This window comes from Pollicipes pollicipes, unplaced genomic scaffold (assembly GCF_011947565.3).
Source record: "Pollicipes pollicipes isolate AB1234 unplaced genomic scaffold, Ppol_2.1 Scaffold_4219;HRSCAF=4965_pilon_pilon_pilon, whole genome shotgun sequence".
Lineage (NCBI taxonomy): Eukaryota > Metazoa > Arthropoda > Thecostraca > Pollicipedomorpha > Pollicipedidae > Pollicipes > Pollicipes pollicipes.
Genome location: NW_023596448.1, coordinates 27,351,639 through 27,377,634, shown reverse-complemented (window position 1 = coordinate 27,377,634; position 25,996 = coordinate 27,351,639). Strand labels below are relative to the sequence as shown.

General features: G+C 51.0%; 1 protein-coding gene and 1 long non-coding RNA gene across 3 annotated transcripts; one reads left to right on the top strand and one right to left on the bottom strand.

Annotated features, from left to right (window-relative positions):
- The first annotated feature begins 5,062 nt into the window (after positions 1 to 5,062).
- Positions 5,063 to 8,297, top strand: LOC119095349 (uncharacterized). Its single transcript, XR_005093859.1, has 3 exons — positions 5,063 to 5,137; positions 5,774 to 5,865; positions 8,172 to 8,297. It is a non-coding gene; the product is annotated as an uncharacterized LOC119095349 (long non-coding RNA).
- A 9,365-nt stretch (positions 8,298 to 17,662) lies between these two features.
- LOC119095968 (mpv17-like protein) lies at positions 17,663 to 25,718 on the bottom strand. Of its 2 annotated transcripts, XM_037218830.1 has the most exons (7): positions 25,592 to 25,718; positions 24,756 to 24,868; positions 20,460 to 20,576; positions 19,980 to 20,080; positions 19,424 to 19,536; positions 18,890 to 18,960; positions 17,663 to 18,142 (listed from the first exon to the last, which is right to left on the bottom strand). In XM_037218830.1, the coding sequence occupies exons 3-7, from the start codon at positions 20,574 to 20,576 to the stop codon at positions 17,987 to 17,989; spliced, it is 558 nt and encodes a 185-aa protein (XP_037074725.1). In that variant the 5' UTR covers positions 24,756 to 24,868; positions 25,592 to 25,718; the 3' UTR covers positions 17,663 to 17,986. The 2 variants fall into 2 exon arrangements, with proteins under 2 accessions (XP_037074725.1, XP_037074724.1); XM_037218829.1 differs by lacking the exons at positions 24,756 to 24,868; positions 25,592 to 25,718 and adding an exon at positions 24,444 to 24,520.
- Positions 25,719 to 25,996: the final 278 nt, after the last annotated feature.

Here is a 25,996-nt window from a genome sequence, read left to right as displayed (position 1 = left end):
TCTCCAGCTGCTTGTCCAGGCTGGCGCACAGCCTGCCGGCTTCGAGCAACGGCGCGGCGCCGTCAGCGGCGACCGGCGAGAGGGGCCTCGAGCCCTCGCTCGGCGAGAGGGGTCGCGGGCCCCCGCTCGGCGAGAGGGGCCGCGAACCCCCGCTCGGCGAGAGTGGCCGCGAGCCTCCGCTGGGTGAGAGGGGCCGCGAGCCCCCACTCGGTGAGAGGGGCCGCGAGCCCCCGCTCGACGAGAGGGGCCGCGAGCCTCCGCTCGGCGAGAGGGGCCGCGAGCCCCCGCTCGACGAGAGGGGCCGCGAGCCTCCGCTCGGCGAGAGGGGCCTCAAGCCCCCGCTCAGCGAGCAAGGCTGCGGCCGCTCTCTCGGTGAGGACGGCTGTGAAGTTTCGTCCGTCCCGAGAGCTTGTGAGGGGAGCTGGGCACCAATCGTCAGCTGGTGGTGATTCTGCCGAGAGGTGCGGGTAGTTATGATAGGACGATACTGGAGGGCTAGGTGTGTGGGGGGGGGGAGGGGGTGGTGACGCGGGGAGTTGCGGTTTAGGCGAAGGTCAACGTCCTCGGGCTATCGTCTGCATTGCGTGATAGATAAAGGCACGAGATGTCGATGGCAACAACGTCAAAATATCCGGTCAAGCGAACCACGCGTTGATACGCTCCCGAGATAAAGGAAACACCAACTAAGTGAGATGCACCACTTGGAAGCAGCGTAAGGCTCTCGTTCGCAAACTAAGCACTGTTGGTTCGATAGTTATGGCCCATGCTATCCCCTCCCAGCGTGTCTGAACTGTGAACGCTACTGTTTGACCTGACCTTTGACCATGTAATGAGTGGTTCCGTCGTCCACCAACACATCAAACTGTAAGGTGTTCGGTGCTATATCAGGTAAAGGGCGTGTCCTACATGTGCATAGGAGTGTAAACTACGAAAGCCATCTATAAGACCATTCGGTGCGTTTCACAGCCCTGCCCTTCTAAAGACCTAAACCTTTCTAGTTTATTAGCTACATACCCGGAAAGATGTGCAGAATATTTGGGGGAGTCTATTGTAAGGCCACCCAAGCATCCATGACGCCATAATAACGTCATTCAAACCCTGCTGCTGCACTGGCCATGCGGCGATCAAGGTCAATAAAAATATAATTGTAGAGTCGTTGATATCTGGCGTTCGTGCGCACGATTTCAAAACATAACGGCTGTCAGCTGGCGCCCAATCAATGTTGTGCAAGGAACGATGACGAAATCAAATGATGACGTAATGAGGAACATGTTAACTAGATAGGGAAATTGTGATGTCTAGAACAGTCTTATCCACTTCAAGGTATACTACTAGCTATAAGTGAGCTCATTTCTCCATATCTGGTGTTTGTTTTAATAGCTTCAAACGTAGAACATTTCCCTGATCACAGGCATGTTCATGTCTATCTGAAAAATATGAGTCATGTAGGGGTTATCATACCGTGAACACTGGCCAGTGGCCACAGGGTGCAAGGTAACATTTATCATTTCCTCATCGTCATCACGCATTATCATCACCGCTTTCATCATTGTCTTCATCATCATCATTCAGCATTCCAACTTGGCGGACTGTGTGACGGCGCGCTTTAATTGCACAATAGGCTCACCCGTGTTGCAACTTTGCTTGAGCGGCTTTGATCACCCATCACTTTTTGGTGACCTTTTCAGGGCTAATTGCGAATACGCCTTTAAGGGTCATGAGCATGTCCGTTCTCACGCGAGCTGTTTGGAGACTTTCGATGTTCGTCTTTTTTACACATTTTAAGGTTAAGTTTGTAAATGGCAGCCGAACACCACCCGGTCGCCTGTCGGTCGGTCTGATTCGCGTTGATGTTGCCGGCAGTCGTCGGCACGTCCCGTGCTGGTGCAGAGAGACAACGCCAGACGGCTGAAGTCATTGTTCGAAAGATAATAACATCGCAGTTACTAACCTCCCCCTCCTCCAACTTACCATCCACTCAGTGACATCGGCTGTCTCAAACGTGGCTCAGTACGTAATGCGAGCTGTATTTCATAGACCGCCTTACGTGCAGCAGTTATAGGGCGTTCTCACCTTTCGGAAGGGAACGTTTGCGTTAACCCGTTTAACAGGAAGCAGCATTCGCCCCATCAAGGGCTGCGACCAGTCGCCAAAAGGTCTATTGTTGGCCACTGTTCACCTCTACTTCTTGTATATTAGTCAGTGACATCTATACACAGAATGCGGAAAGCAGATTCCAAGGACTCGAACCCCACGGATCTGCTTTATTGGGATATCTCGGCCGAACCAGCTCCGTCTCGGCCAGATCCGTCGAGCCTGCCCCCAAAGCCGGGTACTTTAAAAATACAAGATCCGTCACAGCCTGGGCCCAGACTCCGATCCATTCGGTGGAGTTCTGAATCACCAGGAGCGTCCTTAGGAGCCGTTCGAGAAGCAGGATCTCCAAGAGATCCATCCAGAAGAGATCCATGATATTCCGCGCATCTGCTATGTTCGCCAACAGACATTGCGAGCAGTGTGATCACCAAACAGGTTCTGAATGTCCTCATGACTCTCATCGGAGTCGGAGTAACGCCAGTCGGCACAGGAAAGCTGACAGCTGGGTAACATGAGCCTTCCATAGCATATATTATCATTAAGAACTGGACCGTAGACACGATATTTTCTTAAGATCATACTTTGCCATTAAGTGTTCGTTTTTAATGCCGTCGTCGTTCGAAAGTTTGTCAATCTACACTACGTGAATAGTGCGACCATCATCAGTCCCTCACAAAAACTCAAATAGAAACTTCATCATAAATGTTGCCAATCCAATCTAGCATCCGCATAAATCGAATGGATATCGCATAACTGGTATCAGAGTTCTGCGGTGACGAAGCCATGGCATTAAAAGCATTCTTTGGGGCTTGCCTTCCGCATTCTGTGCATAGCTTGTCAACGAGCTGCAAGTCCCAGAAACGGACGGTCGCCAATACTAGACCTTTCGGTGACATCACCGAGGTACCGGTCCCAGAAACGGACGGCGGCCAACACTAGACCTTTGGGTGATATCACCGAGGTACAAGTCCCAGAAGCGGACGGTGGCCAACACAAGACCTTTCGGTGACAAGGCGTGGCCCTGGTCGCTGTATGTTTCATGTAAACGGGTAACGCAAACCATCGCTTCCGAAATCTATGAACGCCTCACAATCACTGTGCGCGTAGTAGACAGCCACTGTCATTGGGTGTGGGGAAGAAGGCTCATAACCCCATCGCTACTATCTTTCAAACAATGACCTCGACTGTCTGGAACCATCTCTCTGGACTAGCCCAGGAGGGGGCAGGCAACTGCCGGCAGCATCGACACGGGCCGGACCGGGCTTCAGGGGGCTGGCTGGTGCCCGGGGCCGGACCGGCCAACAGGGGGCTGGGTGGCGCCCGGGGCCGGACCGGCCTACAGGGGGCTGGCTGGCGCCCGGGGCCGGACCGGCCTACAGGGGGCTGGTGGTGCCCGAGGCCGGACCGGCCTACAGGGGGCTGGGTGGCGCCCGGGGCCGGACCGGCCTACAGGGGCTGGCTGATGTCCGGGGCCGGACCGGCCTACAGGGGGCTGATGGTGCCCGGGGCCGGACCGGCCTACAGGAGGCTGGTGGTGCCCGGGGTCGGACCGGCCTACAGGGGCTGGCTGATGCCCGGGGCCGGACCGGCCTACAGGGGGCTGGTGGTGTCCGGGGCCGGACCGACCTACAGGGGTCTGGTGGTGCCCGGGGCCAGACCGGGCTAACGGTGGGCTGGGTGGTGCCCGGGGCCGGACCGGGTAGGTGCGAGTTATTTAATGATGATGTGATCAGCGCTTTCGGACCGATTACTTCCACACCTATGCGTCGGAAAGCGTTGAGAGTCGTCAGTAACTTGTAGCCGGAATCCATTCCGTTTCGTGTTCTCATCCGCTTCGCTTACTGGGATCTGACAAAATCTTTAAAAAAAACGCCCCCCGCGGGTGGGTCTAAGGCTTACGCACGGGGCATTACGACATGCTGCACACGCCGGTCCACGACATCATCAGTGAGGAAGATGGCTTCCTCCTTCATCAGAAACTATTCTCGTATATTTATTGTATCCCGCGTGGCTGCCGTGCCAGATCATTGGCGTGGCGACACGGTTTCAACCCGTGCTCCTCAGCTTTTTCAATGCAAAATTTTTTACTTGTCCTCCGCGTTAATCGAACGAGGAGATAAACCAGAAACGTGATGATACTGCAATCCTGCTGGACGAACGTGGTGATACTGCAATCCTGCTGGACAAACGTGGTGATACTGCAATACCGCTGGACAAACGCGGTGATACTGCAATCCCGCTGGACAAACGTAGTGATACTGCAATCCTGCTGGACAAACGTGGTGATACTGCAATCCTGCTGGACAAACGTGGCCGATCAAGCAGCCTGCACCAAAATGCCTGACTGAGGATGAGACGCAGCTTTTGAATAGTCGTGCTCCTTTTTGCTGCAAGCTGCGTGATCAGAGTTCCGTCAGCAGCTGCAGTAATCTTGGCTTCCAGAAAGTGTAACGTCTGGACAGGGTCGCTCAAGTTCAACAGTCTAGCATGGTTCAAGTAAAACTCATTCGCCCACGCAACTCATTTCGTATTCCCTAACCCAGCATTCAACAAAATACAGATGCAGAGGTCTTGGTAGTAACACGGTATCAACGATCTTCTTATGTTACTGAATCTCTTTATTTTTACACATCAGTAGACAAACATGTCAGCCTCCGAGTCATTTCAACCATCTACCTCAAGTAAGACAATTCCTGTGATACATCTGATATAGGAATCGCCACATGAGCTCCACCTTACCTGTGTGCTATCGGGAACATTTTGTGTCTGCGCTTCACATTTGTTCTCCAATATCATGGCAGCAGACCAGTCAGTGGCGTCCCCACTCGATTTAAGTATCTCAAGTTTACCGTTAAAACGGCACGAATGACCCCCGAGCCAGCTGCCTCTTTACCAAGCTGTAGTCAGCTGACTGCCCTGCCTGGGGCAGTGACCGGCCGCCTCGGGGTCAGTGACCTTGGGTTCCGTCAGTCGGGTCAGGCGGGGCAGAGGCCGCCGGGTGTGGAGCGTCTCAAAGACAGTGGAGCTCAATTTAAAGCTGGTAAGGTTGGCAGCACGCTCTATAAGCTCTCATGTCCGTGTGCATGTTTCCGACGCGGTTTTATTGTTACAAGACGTCTTGCTATCCTGCCACGGTAAAGTTGTAGGGCTGATATTAGGAAGAAAATTTATCGAGTCATTCAGCTCGTGGTTTTTGGCAGTGTTAGATGACGAAACTGGTGCTTCAATTAAGATACATTAAGGGATGGATATCGTCAGAATTTGAGCTCCCCATCCCAAAACAGGTTGCAAGCGTCCATGACCAAAATCAATCAATGCGGCAAATTGTCAGGGTCTATTGTGGTAACTAGTCGGTTTCATATCTAGGAGTTGGTCATGGTACGGGCAGAAAACTTTGCCAACCTTCTTCGATGTACCGCCTTCTTCGGATTACGATGCCACGGCAATATGTCGCTGTTGTTCAAGGAAATTAGATAGCTTCTCGAATACCGTGCTTTCTCCAGCCGCGGCTGCCTGTCTTCGGCGTATGTGCGTGTTTTGTAACACTTAGAGCTTATCACTTGCTCTGGAGCTGCTCAGGGCTCGCCCACTGCCGCACAGTCGGTGTTCTTGGTCAGGACTCGGGCCAATACACAAATTGCAAAGTGGAGCCCTAAAAAAAGCGTTCAATTTTCAGGTCAGCTGCGGAATTCATGTTTGGAAGCTTTTCAAGCCTTATTCACTGTTTTACAAACGCTGCACGGGTTTCATCAAGCTTCTGAAAAGACGGTGAGTGAAAGCAAGGAGTAGCACCTGCGTCCTCACAATGTTCGTCCACTTCAATAGGTCTCCTGGCATTATATAAACGCTGTACAATATTGCCTCTTATGGTACAAAAGTCATCTCTTATATTATATGAACTCCGCATTATCAACGATTCAATCTACATGTTAAATGTGAATGTGGCGTGAAGTTAGCTATTAAGAAGCTAATAACCTTTTAATACACATATGGTTGACACATTGACTTGAGATACGAACATTTTCAAGCATAGTCCGAAGTGTCCATACTAATGAAACAGAGTGATTCTGAATAGGCGGCCCATTTATATTTATTTGAATGCGATGCAGCTGACTCATGATCCCGCATTCTTTATAACTGCTTCTTAGCCTACAGGTGCCGAGCTTAATATTTATCTATTTGATTTATCAATAAACGTAAACGTGATTGAGCTTATATTCTTTCTCTCAACATTCATCTAATCAAATAATTCGCGATCAGCAAATGTGGGGCAAAACGAAGTGCACTTCTTATCGGATCAATAATTAGCGGGCACAATTTACGGAATTATAAGTTCCGTTCCGCTATTTGCCGCACACCACCATATGATGGCTGTTGCTCGACAGATTCAGAGATTCTGGGCGAGATTATGCAGGAAGTAAGACCACAACACCCAAGTAGAAGCGCCACGCATAGAAGCTCTTGGGAGGGTGAGAGAGTTGTCTCAAATGAAATGAGTTTCTCACTTCACAATAAAACAAAATCACATTCAGCTATTAAAATGGAATTAAAATGGGGTTTTGATGGGGTTGGGGTAAAATGGGGTAAAATGGGGTGGGAGTTGAAAGGGGTTTTTGCCTCAGCATACAGGTGGGCAGAGGCACACTTTTCCCACACTTGGACCTGACAAAATTACAATGAATCACGGGAGATGAAATGCAATAGCTTTGTGCGGATAAAGACCACACAATTTTCAGGATGAAATATTTCTATTTGGTGAGGTTTTTAGTTCGCGTATGTGGACTGATTCACAAATTTTGCAGGGAAAGGATAGACTTCGGTTTTTTGTTGTTGCAAAATGTTGACAGCCAAGGGGCTCTCGTTATGCCAAATCTCATGGTCTTGGTGAAATGGTGAAATGGTCAAATCTCAATAAAAAGAAAAGAAAGTGACCGTCAGTGGATGTCCAGGAGTTTGTTTTTTTTTGCGTCTAGGACGTGCTTGTTAAACCGTAGCCGAATGGGCCGTTTGACTTGCCAACATACCATATACTTTCACCCCTGTCCCTACATATTGAGGATGTTATACAGCACACAATACTAGACGGCAAACATTCACCTTTTAAGCCAGACATAACGCGCACTACAAATTCGGTTGCCGGATAAACAAACATATGGCGAAAAGCTGATCGAACTGGATTGTGTTTTAAGGTATTTTGTTTTTGCCATGCTATGCCAACTTTAAGATGAGATTTTTGACAAATTATTTTATCTTTGCACAAAAGGCTTCATCCACGTATGGCCAGGTATGACGCATGGTATGGTATGGTATGTACATTCAGCTCTGCTTCAACAGAAATTAGACATGTACATTAAGATAGTTTAAGATAGTTTAACAATACATGTACGTTATGGTATGACATGGTACCTTCAGCTCTGTTTAAGCAAAAATTTCTGCTCACCCTCTGGTCAAAGGCATCAACAAATGTGCCCACAAACCATGCATTTCGAACTCAGCCTTAGCTGACACATTTGAGCTGGAATTGATCCCCAGCGCCGTTTTTCCTACTCGGTGCCTTTTTCTTTCTCTCTGTTTTTCTTCTTTCTTTCTCCTCTTCATTCTCTCTGGCCATCTTAGCCCATCGTCACTTAGCAGTCACTTTCCGCAAAAGTCGCAGACATCCTCGGTGGTTTTCCTTTGCGTCTGTGCACAAAACGCGCTCCGATTTCCCACAAACTATGAACTGTAGGCACTGCTCTGCTCTGTGATAAGGCATGTGGCGGATGAGGCCTGGTGTCGTCCAGCGCATTTTCAGTTCTGTTCCTGATTTTGAGAACCGGTATTTTTGCTATTTTTGGCGGGTCGCATTTTGCGGATCGGTTATAGCGAGTTGGTTCGCAGCACCTCAACCCTGTGATTGTGTGTGGGTGGGGGGGAGGGGGGGGGGGGTTGAGAATCCCTACGGCTCGCACTTTACTGTTTCCGCCTGCGGTATCCAGCGCGAAAGGTTGCGACAGTAACTATCACTGTGCTTTTAGGCGTAAGAAATGACACACCAATGACGGACTGGCAGATTTTTCGTGTTTCCTGATCAGGACCAGTATGAGTTACCGGCGCGGCAGTCCGTCACTCGTCCATCGTCACCATGACAACACGCCGTCCCGGTCCAACTGCCACGTGACTGTCATCGCCAATCCGAGCTGCCCGCTCAATTCGGGATCAGGAAGGTGAGTTTTTTGGAGAGTAGCTGAGTCCTGCGGTGATCTGGAAGAGCGGACTCGTGGCAGCGCTGGGTCTAAAAGATAAAACGACAAAAGAAAACACGGGGGCCCTCTTTACCCTGTTGAGCTACTCCATGAGAGCAGCTTCATTTGCATGCTTTTTCTTTGCTTTTCTCCATCGACTGCGATCTGGACTGCCGCCTGTATTCCCCGGTGCTTTCGTGACGCCGCCGTTCGTCTTGCTGCCCCCGCAGTGGTCGGGAGGGGGCGGCCGGTCCAAGCGCATCATCCATGTCGTCATCACGGTCCGACCCCAGCCTGGCGCAGGCACCACCGGGCTACGAGCCTGACCTGACCCGGGCGCCTCCAGGCTTCGAGAACCGAGCTCTGGCGTGAGTACGGTCACCGGCGCAGAGGCGTGGTGACCAGGAGCGGGCTAGTGGACTTCGATGGCATGGTGGCGGCAAACTGTGTCATCATGGGCCCGTGGGATATGCGATGTATTCCCAAGATGTATTGGACACATGCAACATGATATGATACTGATCAAGCAGCTCGCTTGCAAAAAGGGTCACGATTCCGCGATATCGTCCCCGAACTTGAATACTTCATTCATCGACTTCCCAGCGTGCAGTCCATCTAGCCTATCAGTCATATGGATATATGAAGCGCTGTCCTCCCCGGCCCCAATAATCCACTTTCGTACAAATATTCAAAGTTCAGGAAGTAAAAGGATTCCAAGAATTTGTATCAAAAGGCCAGACTAAAACATCGCATTTCGCCCCAATTCACAAGATCACAATCGTGGAAATATTTCATTTTTGTTTTGGAAATTGACAGTCTTCAGTCAAATTCGATCCATTTGCGCTGGTTAATTTATTTATAGAATCTATGGTTAGCTCACGTTTTGGAAGAAATACAACAGAGGCTAATTCCCGTCCGATTCGGAAAATAATTTAATCATCCAAGGAGACATACGATTTATAAAAAGCTGTATCCCACCCCACTCCAAAAAATTTTACGGGTCAGGATTGCCATAACACAATTCGTTGCCCACGCCCTTGTGCGATATGCCAGATAACACTCGGTCACTCATTTGTGGACAAGGTTAGTTCTGATTTAATAGCTACTAAATACTTATCAAAATAAAGGCTGCATTCCATAGCGCTGCTCTTTTTGTGCTCACATTTTCGAAGGTGTGGCATGACATGCTGGCGAATAAACGGCCACCGTTTATCTGTTTGCTGCCTGCTTCACACAAATTGAACAATGATACATCGACATGCCAACATTGCGTCGCGGGAGGGCTTGAGCCGTCCGAATGTAACGAATAATGATGTCATGATGTGATAATAATGATAATGATAATGATAATAATGACAGGGTACAATATTCCATTTATTTCCATTTTCCCTATTTGGATACAGAGAGGAGCATCACGACTCTCGATCAACGGCAGATAACGCGCCTCACCATTACAATCACTGTAGAAATTGGTGTGAGCCATGAAACTTTCTTCGTCTACAAAGACACCGATCGTTCAAAATCAGCCAAGGCCACACAGCAGTTGAACTATGTGGATGATGGCTGACTTTTCCACATTATGCATACCAAATGATTGCGGGCACTCAATCTGAATTTCAGGTGCGTTTGAGCCTAAATTTGCATCCATTTGGCACATTAAAATACCGTTTCATTCAAATATTTACACACCATTTTGGTATGTGGACGAATTTGGTCGACGTGGCCTAATCAATCCAAGGAAAGTGGTAGCGGGCGTAAAATTGTGTTTGGAATGTTTCATATGATCCTCCAGCTGTCATCTGGTGGCATACCCACACAAATTTTTGATCTGTGGTTATTCACACGTAAAGCTTTATCTGCTGTTGGGTCATTGATCTGACCCGGTAGGTGACACGTTGGTGTAAAACATTACGCCTAGATGCCGTCGGCCTCCGTTCATGGAAGAAGCTCACCGTTTTTCAGCTTTAGCTTAATTAATGGCTTAACACCAGTGGAGGCGTGAGATCGGCCTTGCCTTCGTTTGCCCGCCTCCTTTCCTTTTCCTCTTTCTGTGTTGTCTGTAACAAGCACGTCAAAGTAGTCTACATAATCAGACGCGGCGCATAAAGCAGCGTTCGGAGGCGTGGGCTAGACCGATTCGGCTGCTCCGTTGAATTATTGGCTCTTTTTAAGGCTTTTGGCCCGCCGTATCTGGTTCGTACCAAAAATAGCCGTTTCTTGGGTATTCATGTACTTGCGCGTTGGCACAAAGGCAAAGCTTGTGTGTTCACAAGTGACAGCCAGAGCGTTGCATCACATCACTCTGTAGCCAGCTAGCCAGCGTGTTTTGACCCAAACTTAAACCTATGAGGCAAACATTAAAACAAACTCGATCGGAAGCATTGCGACGTGCGCTAACTTGCTAGCGGACGTCTGTGACTGGTTGACAGTGATTTGTGATCAGCGCACGTGCCGAGGGTGGCTTGTGATTGGCTCAGTCCAGCTGATGGTGTCTTACGATTGGCAGACCCAACGCAAACCGAAACCAGCTGTACCTAGTGCCCAGGCTCCTATGTTGTGGCACCACAAACTGCCTGCATAGCATGTGAGTGATCCGATGGAGTCATGACCTGGCTTCACGACACGAAGCAACGTGTTCATTGCGGGGGCGCTGCCAGAGCTTTGGCAAGGGAAGGCTCTGGATTTACAAACAGCCCCCACAAAAATCGTCGGATGTGACCCATTTGTTTTTCAGGGCATAGTTTTCTTACACGATATATATATATATATATATATATATATATATATATATATATATATATATATATATATATAACACATTTGTGTCTTCTTTAACTGGAATATAGACCGGTTTTTAGATTCATGGCAATAACGCATTGGTCTTCACGGCACCGCAAAGTGATGCAGGAATCTGGTGGTGGAGCTGGAACAGTAAGGTAAAATCTCTACCTTCCGCGTTGCTGTTCCTGTTAAACTGTCCAGAAGACTCTTTCAAACTTGCAAAAAAGATGCGCTCATGGCAATCTTTGAATTATACGCATTGATTTTGAAAGACATTTAGAAACATTACTTTACGATGGTCATTGTTGCGCACTCGGCGCCCGCCCCCGGCGTTACTTGCAGTGGCCAACGTCTTTAGGTTCTGTAAAAACTGGAACCCAAGCTATTGCTATCCTTGCTCCCCAAGATCACGGGCGTGTCATTGGGTTTTATGACGCACTCAAGTGCTGGATCTAAATGGCACCGCCAGCCCCTCACCCTGGCGGGAAGGGCGGGCGGCATCGTGGGAATCGAACCCCGTACCTGTGGTTTCCCAGACGCGCAGTGGTTGGCGCGTGCGCGTTTACCACAACACTGTTGGCACCCGGCGCAAAGGCTCAAAATTTGTGTGGTATTTGTTTCACTAGCAGATTTTGCAAAATAAGGAACGTTCTCAAGGAAACATGGGAGGGCCTTGTGCGCTTTCAGCTCATTTTGAGTCACTCCATTCAGCACCAACGAGACCCTTATTTCTGGTAAAGGGCCCCCCTGAGTGCAACACTGGGGGGGGGGGGGTGAGTGACTCAATTTGTGGCACTCCATTCAGCACTAATGAGACCCCTTATTTCCGGTAAAGGGCCCCTGAGTGCAACACTAGGGGGCACATTGTTGCTCCCGGTCAAGGGCTGAAGGGCCATTCTGTCCCACCGCGGTGTGTTTTCCGGCCGTCATTCTGGCGGCATGGGGCGGCATCCCCTGGCCGATTCGGAGGACCTTAGAGGGATACATCTGATCTTATTGGTCCTCTCCCGGACGCGGGAGGCCTTCTGACCCGCACAGTGCACCCAGGATCGACGCATGAACCATCTTCGACGCAACAACATCCCTGCTCATCGCAGGTGGTCAAATAATTGGCACATAGATTCCAGTTGGGCTTAACGGCGAATGTTGGAATAGGGTTGAAGGCCCCACTGCTAGGTACTGGGGGCCCCTGACTGGCACAGGTCTCTTTTATTACCTCAGTGTGAGCCCTCATCATAAATTCCTGTGTTTCCTTCAGTTGTCAGAGGACCCCGACCAACACAATGGACCCTCTGCCATTCGGGCTCCTGTCCTCGCCCCTGTTGAGCGAATCTTCCCCTGACCGAATTGAGGTCCCTTGTTGACACAGAATACCCTGTTAGGCACGGTGGGCCCGTGAACGATACAGGAGCCCGACCAATGTAAATCGCTGGCCGAATGTTGTTCTTGCTTGGAAAATGGGCCCCCAGAGCTCAGACCCACACGGAACCGACAGTTCGTTTTCCGTGATCTCTGGTCAAAATAGTGGAACGTTCTGTCCCGGAAGGTTCTTGTCGGTGCAAGAGATCATCTTACTGATATTTGAGATCACGGCCCTATCGGTGTCGGTTCTTAGTGTGATCTCCAGCCAGCCCCTCGGACCTTTCAGCCATCCCAACGGGCCCTTGATCTTTGGTCTCGAGAGACCGTTCGGTCCCTCTTCGGGCTCCCTCAAACACCGCTCCGACTCGGGGACACTTGTCGCCACAGTACCCCTGTTCTGCACTGTGGCTCCTGACCCGACACAGGAACCCTTCATTGTGTCAGGAGCTCCGAGCACTGCAAATCGCGGACCTGGGCCTCGTTACTGCTTGGGTAATGGGTCTCGAGCGTTCAGAAGAGCATGGAACCGACTGTTCGGCGTTTGTAGTCCCTGACGAACTTGGACAACCGCATTATCTCAGGGGCTCCTCAAACGGTGAAAAAAGATCTCCGACTGATATAGTAGGTCACGATCTTACGAGCCACGATTATCTTTGTGACCCACAGTCAGTCCTTTGGGTCCTTTTGCCCTTTAATCGGGCCGTTGATAGTCGGCTCCGGTGGGCCGCCCGGGTCCCTTTTCGGGTCTCATCGAACACTTACGTTGGTCGTCTCGAGGCTCTTGCGAGTACAGGGCCCCCTGTTAGGCGCTGTGGACCCCTGACAGATACAATGCCCCCGACCAGTGTAAATCACTGGCTCCGGGTTCGTAGTTGATTGGTAAATTGGTCCTCGGGTCAACATAGTCGGTTCGGGGACACGGAACCGACTATGTGGTACGGTGGTACCTGACCGACATATAAGCCATATCTACTCAGGGGGTTCGGATCAGCGCGAAGGGCCCTCTGATCGCTATTTGAGGGTCCGTCTTCGCGGACCAGTCAACCAGACCAAGACCGGACTCCGACCAGTCCTTTATACACTGAGATCCTCTAATCGGGCCGTTGATCATCGGATCCGTGGGCCCCCTAGACCCTCTCTTCGGGCCTCCTCGAGCACTACCTCTGGCCGACTCGGGGCCCCTTGACAACACAAGGCCCCTGTTCGGCGCCGTGGTGCCACGAGCAATGTAAATCGCTGGCTCCAGCTTTGTCCCTGCTTGGGAAATGGGCCTTTAGGCCCATGCCGCTACGGAGCTGAACGTGCGTTCCTGGGGGTGTTGCCTGACCGTAATATAGGCCCTTATCGACTCGGTGGGCCCCTGATCAGCACGTACAGCCGTTTGACTGGCGTGGAGTGCTCGACCCTGCGGCTGGTGTCCCTGAATGAGACCTCCGGCTGGCCTTTCGATTCCTTCAGGCACTCAAATTGGGCCCTTAATCTCAGGCTTCGAGGAGCCCTTCGGGCCCCTCGGAACCTAAGGGGGGGGAGGGGGTGGGGGGTACGTGCCTCCTGTGCTCCTGCTTGCGCTATCGTAGGAGGCTATGCACTTGATATGAACGAAGGGTTTGCCCGACGATCCGTCTCATGACTCGATACACTTATTCCCAACATTTGGACAGGTGTCATCTAAGGTGCTAAAATGAAAGATAAAAGCGGGCTAAAAAGAGTTGGAGTGCCTTGGTAGCACCTACGCTTGGGACCAAAACTGCTCTTCGAAATTCAGGCCGTACCATTACAGCCGTGTACCAGCCACGCCTCTGGCTACGACATACCAACAACCCACGTGGCAGCATCACGTTGCAGCGTGATGCCAACGGACTGTGCTACAGCTTGGCGTAACAGCATGTTTTCCATCCTCAGATTGCGTCAGTACAGCGTTGCGTTAGTGCTTTCCGGCAGACTGTCTGAACTCCCTACCGTCACGTGGTGTGGCAGGTCACGACAGCAACCACCTAGCATGTGTCCTAGGCCTCCACTGGCCGCACACCGCTGTCTCCTTCGTCATTGGCTTCTTTGTCGTCTTGAACGTGGTATAACAAGCCCCAAGTGTTGTTTGCAACGTCATGTTTTTTGTATATCATTCTCACGTTTGTCGTTTAAGGGAGGGCATTCTTCCATTCTTTCTGTCAATTTTCGCGTTCCTGGTTGGTTCTCACCAGCTCTCGCCCCGTCTTCCAGCCTGTTCTGCTACTACGGCATCCAGCCGTTCCTAGACAACGCACAGGTGCAACTGGGCGAGGCCGCGCCCCGCCAGGCAGGCCCGAGCGGGGGCCGCGCGCGCAGTCAGGGCCGCAGAAGGAGCACCCGGTCAGCGATGCAGGGAGCCTCCCGGACTCAGGCCCGCAGCGGCACAGGGCGGGCTCTCCGCTCTCGACGGGCGCCCGCGGCGACGGCGACAGTGACGGCTCCTGAGCGTGCCCTGCTGCCAATGCAAGCACCAGCACCAGCACCAGCACCAGCGCCAGCACCAGCGCCAGCTCACGATGCAACGTCCGTGCCAGCTCAGTCTCTAGCGCTAGCTCCAACTCCAGCTCCGCCTCCGGCCCCAACTGCGGTCCCAGCGCTAGACCGAGCACCAGCTTCGGCGCCAACTCTGGCGCTGACCCGAGCGCCAGCTCCAGCTCCAGCTCCAGCGCCGACGCGAACGGAGCAGCCGTCGATCCCGGATGAGCACCTGTGCGCGCTCCTGGGCAACTTGGAGGTGGCCCCGCTGCCGCCGCCACTGTCGGCGCTTCCGGCTTTCGTGCGCGTGCCGCCCCCGACAGCGCCCCCCTTCCAGGGCTCGCGGTCGCACGGCTCTCTGGAGGCAGCGTTCCGCCAGTTCATGTTTCCACCGCCGGCCGCACCCCGGCGCCACCGGTCCGCCTCGCCGCCGGTGGAGGAGGGGACGCAGCGCTCGCCAGACAAGCTGGACGAGGCTGTCGGTGACGTCCCCTGTGCAGCGCCAGGGTGCTGTGAGGGACGGCACGTGGACAGCTATGACCCGAGCCTAGACATGACACCGGCGGGAGAGGAGAGGGGGCGGGAGCAGGCACACGCGGAGCACCTTCTCAAACGGTTCGACATGTTCAGGTGAGCGTGAGCCAAGCGTGAGCAGTCGTGCACCGCTGTGTAAGTCTGCGGGTCTCAGCTGCTGCGTCAGTGCTCAAAGCTATTGGACACCACTTTGTAATCAAGGGCGAGGAGTTCTCTTTAAAACGGGCTTCGTGTGCCATGTGTAAATGAAATTTTGAAAATAGCGACGATTTGATCGCGACTTGTTAGCTTTGCGATTAGTTACCGAGTTTGGATCACGTCAAGTGTAATGGCTAGTCGGGCCTTGTTAGTCTTGCAGTTGCCTTGTTAGTTTCGTTACACACATGCCTCTCAAGTTCCTCTTTTCAGTAAGTCAGCTGCAACCAAACTAAGCTTATTTAGCCGTCGTAGTCGAGTTAGACTGCCTTGCTTTCGTTCGCAGGGACTGGAACTACGTGCCGTTCAAGTCAGAGCCGCAACTTCGACCGCAGCGTCGCCGAGCGGACAGCGTCGAAAGCTCTGGTAGCGAGGGCGAGGACCAGGTGACAGTGACGATCTGCCACCGTGTGGGCGGGGTCTTCCATTACATACCGGCCCAGCGCGTCCTGAAGACGAACGGTGGGTGTGACGTCACGTCGACGAGAGAAGGCTTCGACTGAAGGAAGGCGCCACTGCAGCGCACGAATTTTACATCTGGGGCACCCCGGTTTCCGAAGTCAGTGTCCACACTTCATCTATACCACATCAGAATACCCTATCGTAGCTGTTTTAGCTCCAACCAGATAGATCGTGAGGGTATGTTTGAAGTTTTTCGCTCCATGCGACGTGCCCCTTGCTGGGGTGCCACCTCAGGGAGGACCGTCACGCTGTCACTTAAACCATAACGAAAGCATCCATGCAGAGATAGCGACGGTCCGCAAGAATGGGGCTGAATGGAAGAAGACTAGTTGTGAATTTGCGACTCTGTAACAGCGCTCATGCGCAAACCAAGCTGTGATATTTTGGTCGCAAGTTCGTATCGCCGTGTGAGTTTTTCGACTGCGTTGCTGTGCGTTGCGTGACAGAACTGGTTTCACAGCGTTTTGACTACTAGTTTTACGCCGCACCACTTCCAGTGAACATTTGTTTGATCATCCGTGAGTGAGTCGCCTGTGAGCAGTCTTAAGCTGCCTCCGTTGTGTCCAAAAGGAAGCCTATAGTTTGATTGTTGACTACCGAATAAACGCGGCAACCTTTGGCTTGCACAGCGATATACACACTTTTCCATGTGAACTTGTCTGATTTTGCGAAAGGAGACGTCGGTGGTAGAAATTGTGTGTACTGCTGAAGGGAATATGAAGTGGCTTTTTGGCATGAACTTTAGCATCTTTCTGGTGTAAATAGCATCTAGTAGCTCATTGTCACGTCCGCTAGTGTCCGAGCTGGAGTTGGTTACGTTTCTTAATCAAAGCATACAGGTAAAACTCGTGTGATCGCTACGGGCAGTGACCTGTAGTGATCCACTCCTTGCGTCGATCACGCCTTATCTCTGACCCATTTCAGTGATGAGTACACTTTAGTCTGCTGTACACTTTGATGGGTCACACACCGGCTTAGAACGATGTTCTATTCTCCAGACACTTAGTCCAAGCGCAAGGAGATCCACATTTGCTGTCTCAATCACAAACCGACGGAGATGGTTTGTTACCTGGCCACCAGAGGCGCTCAGATCGCCCTGGTTACGCAGGCGGGCGGATCATAATTTCAGTCACACCCAGCAGGGTACCCAGGATTTCGGCTAGCAAGGAAGCAAAGTGGATCACAGGGACCACCCTGTTAGTCCCTAAAACCTCTTCGGTGCTTTTGTGGGATATTTTGGTAGTGACGACTCTTTTAGCGCGCTGGTCCTTTTTACACCTACGGGACTCTTCATATGTGGGAAGTCCGTAAAATATTTTACGCTGTCGAAAAGTGCTGGGATTTTTGGCCGAGGAGTCCCCGCCAATTCCACGGCACGCAATGGCCCCAGAGCCTTCCCTCTTGGCCACGCTACAACCCACAGCTTTCATTCCTGTAAGGGAATGGAAGAGTTTTATTCGTTATTTATATTATTATATTTATTGTTATATATTATTATTATATATATTATTATTTTATTCGTAACACATGAAGGCACCAATACGAATCCATGAACCATGTGCACGGGACATCGAATACCCTTCTAAAATACCCAGCCGCATAAGACGCACACGTATCAATGCAGGCTCACACCGCGAAAGCACTGCGTGTAGACGTTTCGCATGAATTACACAGATTGCACTGATCCCTCTAGATAGCCTCGGCGCCCAGTTTCCCCTGATGGGCTCGCTTTGGTGCAGCATAGCAATTCCATATGGTTGGCCACCAAATCACATATGGTTCGCCACAGCGATTCCAAACGGTGCGCCACTCGCCCGCAGCGACTACCAGCCGCTCGCGAGCTGTCGTCAGTCCTGCTTCGCCCCCTCCACCGGGCTGCGCTTGATCCAGCAGAGCAGGTTCAGCCAGAGGAATGAGCAAGCACCCACGTACAGCACCCGGAAGCGGTTGGGCAAGAGGAAAAAGTTGGCGGCCTGGGCCGGCAGCCAGAAGTACACTTGTTTCTGAAAAGCAGACGGCGCCGACGGGGTAACGTCAGAGGACGCCGGGGTGACGTCAGAGGGCGCTCTTCAAAATCGGAACACATGAAAGCTCTATGACATATTCGAGATAATAGCGTGCTAACAACTGGCGCTCGCTTGCCGAATAGTCCATCTGCGGACACTTAAATGGGATGAAAATAGTTTAGCTCGGTACATTTGCGTGGTCACGTGACCAGGATTTCACCCGGAGAAGGCCTGCTCGGGTCATGGGGATCCTTCAGTCAGGGGACCCCGCAGCTTTGGGTCTTGCGTTTCGAATTTGGTTTTATTTTAGGCTCGGGATCTTATCTTGATGTCACGGGTATCGTTTCTATGAACTCTATGACCCGATTGCGGCCTTAACTACCAAAAAGTAGTGGCACCCCACCACCTGAAGAGGGGGAGGGGGATGGGTCAAAGAGCCCCTCTTGGCTGCGCCGCCGTATGTGCACGCTATCACTAATCTTTTGCACGAACAACGGGGCATACATTTCAGCGAGACATCGATACAACTGTTTTAGGCAAAATTGTCGTCATTGGGGTGGGGGGAGGGGGAGCGGGGAGAGCTTTGGCCCCCGAGGAATACGCGGCGCCTTGGCGGCAGCAGCGGTTCTTTTGTCTCAGCGGTTTGACCCCCAGGCCGCCCATTTGCCCCTCCCCAGGTCATTTGCCCCTCCCCAGTTGTCAACCCCTGGTGACACCTTGGACTGAAGGGAAGCAGACGCTTACCAGGCATGTTCCTACGTATTTGTCTTTGTGCTCAGCAAATATATCCTCCCTCCTCTCCATCAGGGCCATGGCTGCAAGGCAAGAGCAAGTTATTCAAACAACAACTGAACAAGTGTGCCGGCGAGAAAGCGGAGTGCGTCACGCTGCACGCATTTCACAACGATATCGTAACGGTTTATCATTTCATCACTGCAAGCGTATGAAACAGAACGAAGATACAAAATACACGACCCTCGGGGAATGCGATGTGGAAGTCTACGGATCATTACTGCACCAATCGCCGTGCTAGAGCCCTCCGAGCACTTCATGGGCGGTAAAAAACATGATGTCTCCCTGACCCTTAGCTTTACGGCTTGCGTGTACAAACACGAGACAATTTTGTGCAACCGTCGACAAAGCAAAATTGATTGGCGCTAGATACAGCCGCAGGCCAGTTTACCGGCACGAAGAACCTCCATTGAATTGCATTTTTCTGTTGTGTGGTTTCAAACTGGGTCACAGGCATTCTGCGGGCTCTGATGTTTCACTTCGTACCGGTGAAAAAGACGAAGATGTTGATGGGTCCTATGACCCCCAGGTCCAATACTAGCTTCTTGCCAACGACAGCCATGGAGGTGCCGACGAACCGCTTGTCCAGCCACTTATACCTGTCGAAAACCAGCAGAAAGGCCGGAAGTCGATTACTGGAGGCCTTGCGCGTGTGTCATGGATGCGCGTGTGTCTTGTGCGAGCGGCTCAGTGTAACGTGAGTCGCACGCACGTCACATCGCGTCACCCTGCGTCACTCTGCGTCACTCTGCTGCAGCGAAGATCGTGTGGCCTTTACCGAGTTACAACTTAACATTACACTTGCTTTGTGACACGATTCGCGTTACTGCACAGGGACAAAAGCAGACAAACATCACGGCTGACATGTAGCTGAAAATTGCATCAATATCTCTGAATGGCCGGTGTATAAGCTATGCAATGACTTCCTCAGTAGAAAAGACGAGCAAGTGAAAGCGTTCGTCATGTTTCGTTTTTCTTTTAGGCTCGTGGACCGGCGATGTGGAGGCGCCGCTGGTTGCAGCTGTCAGCAGTGATGCCTTACCAGAAGTACAGGATGGTGGGGTTGATCGTGTAGCCAAGCAGAGCATATCTGCCCAGTGTGGCCGTGTCGTAGGGAGCCGGCGGCTGAGTCTTGTCTTCCCTCTGAAATGGGGGGGGGGGGGGGGGCTGCACTGAGCTGAGTAATGACGTCTTCCCATCGCACAGACGTGCTCAAGATGCGCCGGCCTTAGTTTTGCCTGCCGTCGCCACCAGCTGCGCAGTTTTTTTTTTTACAGCAATTGATCCCTGACCAAGGATTACGATACCTGTGTTGTGTATGTAGCGAAACTGCAGTAGCCAAATCAGCGCAGCGAGCTATATCTACTTTATCCATTCACCCTTTGTGGAGCATTCGTTGGTGACCTGAACGCGTTCGATCTCGACAGAAGCGTCTCACTTTGCCTTGCTAACCGTTGATGGGCGGATCCCGCGCACCGTATCGTGTTGAAACTGATGCGTCAAATGACATCACAATACCTACTAGCACTCGACGCAGGATAGTTTGCTGAGTGAGCTCTGCGCCCACGAAGAGCGTGCCGTAAGCGAGAGCGTTGCCAAGCAACGGCCGCTGCTGGAAAACTCTTCGGATGAAGGCCATCTGTGACGCCAGAGACGTATGAAGTTAATTTTATACATAGATTCAACGCCCCGCGCGCTCTCATCACACGGGCGTTCTCGTCACACCAAACGTTCTCGTCACACCGGGCGTTCTCGTCATACAGGGCATTCTCACCACACCGAGCGTTCTCGTCACACCAGGCGTTCTCGTCACACCGGGCGTTCTCGTCACACCGGGCGCTCTCACCACACCGGCGGACACGGTTGTACCACGATCGTCAACTGCTGTATCCCTACTTATTTTGATACGGCTCAGACAACAGAGTTGGCGAGTTTCTTGTCATGTCTCCTGGGTCTGTTATGTTGCGGTTTTTGAAGTATTTATTCAGAGGAAGGTGAGAATACTCTTGTGCTCATAATAACATGAATTAGTAAAACAGCAGTGGCAAGCGAGCTGGGATGCGTGTGCTGCTAATAGACTGAAAGAGATAGAGCCCCGGTTGGGGCCATGGGCGTACAGCTGTCGTAAGGGGAGGCGGGATGAAGTGACGCTATACCGCCTGAGAATAGGATACACATACGTAACTCACCGATGCCTGTTAGTGGGGAAGACCACCCGCGATGTCCTCGCTGCAGGTATCATTACACCGCACGACATGTCCTGATAGATTGTGCCCACCTCGCACCTGAACGCATGCGCCATTTTGGATCGGGGTCCGTGTGTCAAACGCTCCATGCTATGTTGGGAGACGACTCGAGTTTAGTCAATGACGGCCGCATTTTCAGTTATCTTGAAGACATACAATTTCATGCTCTATATCGGACGTAGTCGCATCTCCCCGCCTTTTCACGCACCTGTTAGATAAAATGTAGGTTATGGGCGCCATATGACCAACGTAGTCGGTGCGCCCCAAAGGCCTTATCATCATCAATTAGTAAAACAAAACCGCCTAAATATATTTCAGACGCACGCGTTCTTCAAAGCATGCACACAAAGCAAACATTCAACTCCAATCACAGACGTCAATCAGTAGAACTTAAGAAAATATTGCATTCCGTTTTCGGGCTGCATTGTATCGAGGAGCTCTTTTAGAAACAAATTGCATTTACAGACAGCGTCATATGGGACAGGCCTCGGCAGGCTCCCAGAGAAAGTCATGGTGCTCAGTGTGGGATTGAGGTCTCGTATTTGAATTCATTCACTCTTTTTTGGCATTTCGGACGTGCTCGCTAAAGAACATCCGGAAGCTACATTTTATCTAGTCAGTGTAGGTGTTTGAGGGAGTTTTGCATAGTTGCCAGGTGATGAGATACACGACCCTTTTGGTTGTTGCAGAAATTGCATGGCCTTTTCCCAGCTGGGCGTGGTGGTGAGTCGAGTGCTGAGGTGATCAGGTACGCAGCTAATGTTTTACCTCTCTTCCAGGAAACGCGTAGTGGTAACCTTGACACTGTAATTGCTGACGACGAAAGAAGAACGATGTATGCGGCGCCCATTGTTTGTGTTGTGGGCGCGCTGATGCCAGCGCAGGTCGTCTGGAGTATATTTTGAGCACACATCTGCTGTGTCGAATTATTGTATGTGGCTATGCCTTTGCTTTGAATGCGTGTTCTATTTTGGTAAGTCCCCGTATCGCAGCTGCTCCGCCGGAGGCAGGCGCTGCGCCCTACATAGCTGTGACGTCACCGGTCGTCTTGCCGTTCACATCAGCCCTACCCCTATGAAAACCAAAAGGGCAGTTCCTCACGCACAGCTGTTGAGGGCGCAGCGCCTGCCTCCGACGCAGCAGCTGAAGATCCAGGGATTGACCAAAATGGGATATCTATTGCAATCAAATGGATATCCACATAGGATGATTCAACTGAGTAGATATCTAATCAAAACACACTCCCGAGGACTTCCGCAGACATCGACACATTCACGAAACAAAACCATGAACGTGACTCTTTTATCGGTTTTTCGTTCGCAGGTGATTCGCTGTCGAAGAAGGTGTCCCCAGTAAGTACGGCGTCAGGGTTACCACTCCGCATTGCCTGAAGAGCGGTAAAACATTAGCTGCCCACATGACCTCCTCAGCACTTGACCCACCACCATTCTTAGTAGGGAAAAGGTCATGCAGTTCCTTATCGCAGCGTTGGTAGGAAGGTGCCATACAAAAAACCTACATTGGCGGGGCAAAACGTAGCGTTGGGAAACAATCAAGCGCGCAAATCCGAACTGTAACAACAAAACCAAAACACTGCATTTGGCGACCGCTTCACTAACTCACACCATACGAAAGTCGACGACCCAAACTCATTTAAAATATCCGTCCTGCAGACAAGTTAAGATCTAGCTGAGTTACAAACCACCGAACCAAGTCAGCTAAGACACGTCAAGCCAACGCTGAACACCATGACTTCCTCTTGGAGACCTTTTGAAGCCTGTCTCAAGTGACGCCTTCTAGTAGTGCAATTTACCTCCATAAGAGTCGCTCGTTATGATACGGCCCGAGAGCACTGTGTGATACTTGTTGAAATGTTCTTCTGCCTTACATTTATGATTTGAATTGAATTTTTGCGTTATATACGTGTGCTGAATGAAGTCCATGGCTGAAGTATATGATGTTTTCTGGACTCATTCATTCTATCATGAGTATAGCGTATTATATATGAATGTATTTTTTCCTTTACATATATCATCATGCTGTTCGTCCGGTTAGCATAGCCTGCTATTAATTGCTTGGCATTTGTCGAATACTGGCAATATACTACCACAAACGAATGAGCTAATGGTAGCATCAGTAAAAAGAAAGCTTCATTTGTTACATGTACATGTAAGACAGTACTGCCCGTTCTATCGCATGCCATTAAGACAGCGTTGCCCGTCCTACCGTGTGCTGTTAAGGCAGTGTTGCTCGTCCTATCGCATGCTAATGAGCGATCAATACCATGTTGCTCCGGTGCGCACAGCTCTCCCAAATTACGCTGCTATTGAATTATCCTGTTTATCAAGCCCGTTGTCCGTTGCTAACCAAACGACCTTTGTGTATCGGATGCACGGAAAATGTGATTGCTTCTTTAAGATAGTTGCATTTTCGCAGGCTACCTTACAGCGCAGATGATTTGAGTGATAGGGGTGAGCTGTAGTGATGGAGGGAGGGCCATGGCCGAATATGGTCATAATCCATCCCTTGCACAACCTTTACAACTCAGTTAAATTTTAATGCTTTGACCTTCCTGGGATTGCCCTGGTACCTTATGGAACTACGACATTTGGTTTAGCACACGACTGGCACTTGTCAATATGACGGCTTCGCATTAAAAGCGACCGGCGACCCTAAACTTTAGCAATAGGAGCAGTCCAGTATCTCCAAATATTAACATGAAAGGATACCACAAGTGAAAACGAGCAGACATAAACATTGTGTCGTGTCAGTAGCAATATGCTATATTTCAAGTATGGACCATCCTCAGCTACCGTAACTCGTGTGGCTTCTCCACGCAACTGAAAACACGTCCAAAAAAAGTTTGCTCAAGTCTGCTTTGGTCACATCAAAATCAGCGAAAAACGAAAAAGCTAGCGGGAAATATGTAACAAATAACATATTCAGGCATTTCGCTTCGTGATTGTTTTTTTCTGCATTCCGAGCTACTTTTATTGATACCCGACAATGCGTGAACAACACGTCGCATTAGAGACGCATAAAGCGTGGCGCAAATTTAACGATTCTCTTGCTTGAGCCGTGGAAAATTACAACGGGGTCCAACAGCTGACTAGTGGCAGACCCTTGGCACCTGTTATGGCCAGTACGTTCTCGTCACTGCGGTCCGTTCACAGTGCCATGCAATAATAACACACTTTTAATCGAGTGTCGTCGATCTAGAATGCAGCATGAAACGATACATGGTGGGCAATGGATCTTACCTGAGCATGATGTAGCATCGGTAGAGCAGACACGTATTTAGCTATGGCATGAAGTGATATAAGCTACGCGAAAATGCATGCCGTAGAAGTGTTACGCGCGCAGAAAATGCAGAGCTCCTCCTTTCAAAAGTGTCTTAAAACAACTTATTAGTGTGTTGTTTTTTTGTCACAAGAGCGTGCAATATTGATGGCCAGGCCCCTTACGACAAGATATGACAACCATGTTATGAAGGTGGTACGTGCCAACAGCCATAGTCTGTAATATGTAACCCTTGTGAATTTCACAAACAACCAAAAACTAGCTTAACTTACCAATGCGACGCGCACAGAGAGCACTAGCTTGCGCCGGCACAAAGCGTAACGCGGGGAAGCGCTGGACAGCACCTGCCTCTGTTTTTCCAGCAGCACCCAGGCGCCTGCGCCTGCTGGCAACATACAACGGTAATCAGCGGTCCAACTATCGCGGTAATCTGGCCCAGTCAAGGCCAAAGGTCACATTGACGCCGGGAACGACGGAGTCGGGTGTAACGCATGCAGCTTCGGGGTGGATGGTGGGTTTTTTCGTACATAGGCGCACGAACTGCCGCTGTGGGCCGACCCCATATGAGCATGCCTCGCTTCCCCAGCCGTTCTGCGCGGAAGACAGGGCTGTTTGGAACCGCCTTTGGCAAGGTCTGCAATCAATCAATGTTTGAGCACCGTTATCCACTGAGCGTGTCATAAAACCACATGTTGATAACGAGCACTGGTCGTCGTGAGCAAGACTGCAGTGCAGGATGCTACCCGATAGGTCACAAAAAGGATAAAGCCTTGCTAGTGAGTCGTCACATTGGTTTGCTGCACACATCATTGATAACTAGTGCAAACCTATTGCGCTTTAAATGGTATCCCAATGCCTATGATAACCACGGCTGCGAAAATCTGCTCTTTGCGAAACACGTTCTCTGAGCACATCGACTATTTTCTAGTAACAGATAGCTACTAAAGTCATTTTGGCATAAATACGACCCAAACAAACAGCGTGCATGCCTGACCGGACGTTGGGCTGTGATGTCCCGACACCCGCTGGTGTCTCTGGTTTCCTCCCCGTGTTTAGATCACCGAGGTGTCGCGCAAAAGCAAACCTTCGCATTCGTGTAATGGCTTACCTGTTTGGTCAGGGTGCTTGAGCAGCTGCCCTCAGGATGACCTGCAGGTCCGCCGACCGTCCCTTATTGCCGCGTATGTCCGCTACGAGACCAGGCTGTAGCTCCGTCCAAGGTCGCAGCGATCCAGGCCCAGTCCGCCAGAGAACAGCCACGCATCGTAAACAGCCCGCAGAGAAGAAGCAGAGCTCGCTGTCGGAGCGCCAGCGGCTCGAGTCGGGTTTGAACACAAACCGTGAGCGGCCGCCTGGTGGGCTCTCGCATACACGAGCCCATGCGCCGCACAGCCTCTCATGCACGTGGTTTCCGGCATGTGACGGCTGCCGCAGTCATGTCAGTGTCTGGCTCTTGAGGAGCAGCCGGAGTGTTTGGAAGGCGTGCAAGCTGGAACCGAGCTGCCGGTTCGGT

Bases quoted from the DNA above. Each gene is read 5' to 3' on its own strand.
- LOC119095968 (XM_037218829.1), bottom strand. The intron at 19,537-19,979 runs GTAAGGCATCAC...GGTTTTCGACAG, and splicing joins CCCACCATCCTGTACTTCTG to GTATAAGTGGCTGGACAAGC. The intron at 18,143-18,889 runs GTAAGCGTCTGC...TCTGCTTTTCAG, and splicing joins AATACGTAGGAACATGCCTG to AAACAAGTGTACTTCTGGCT.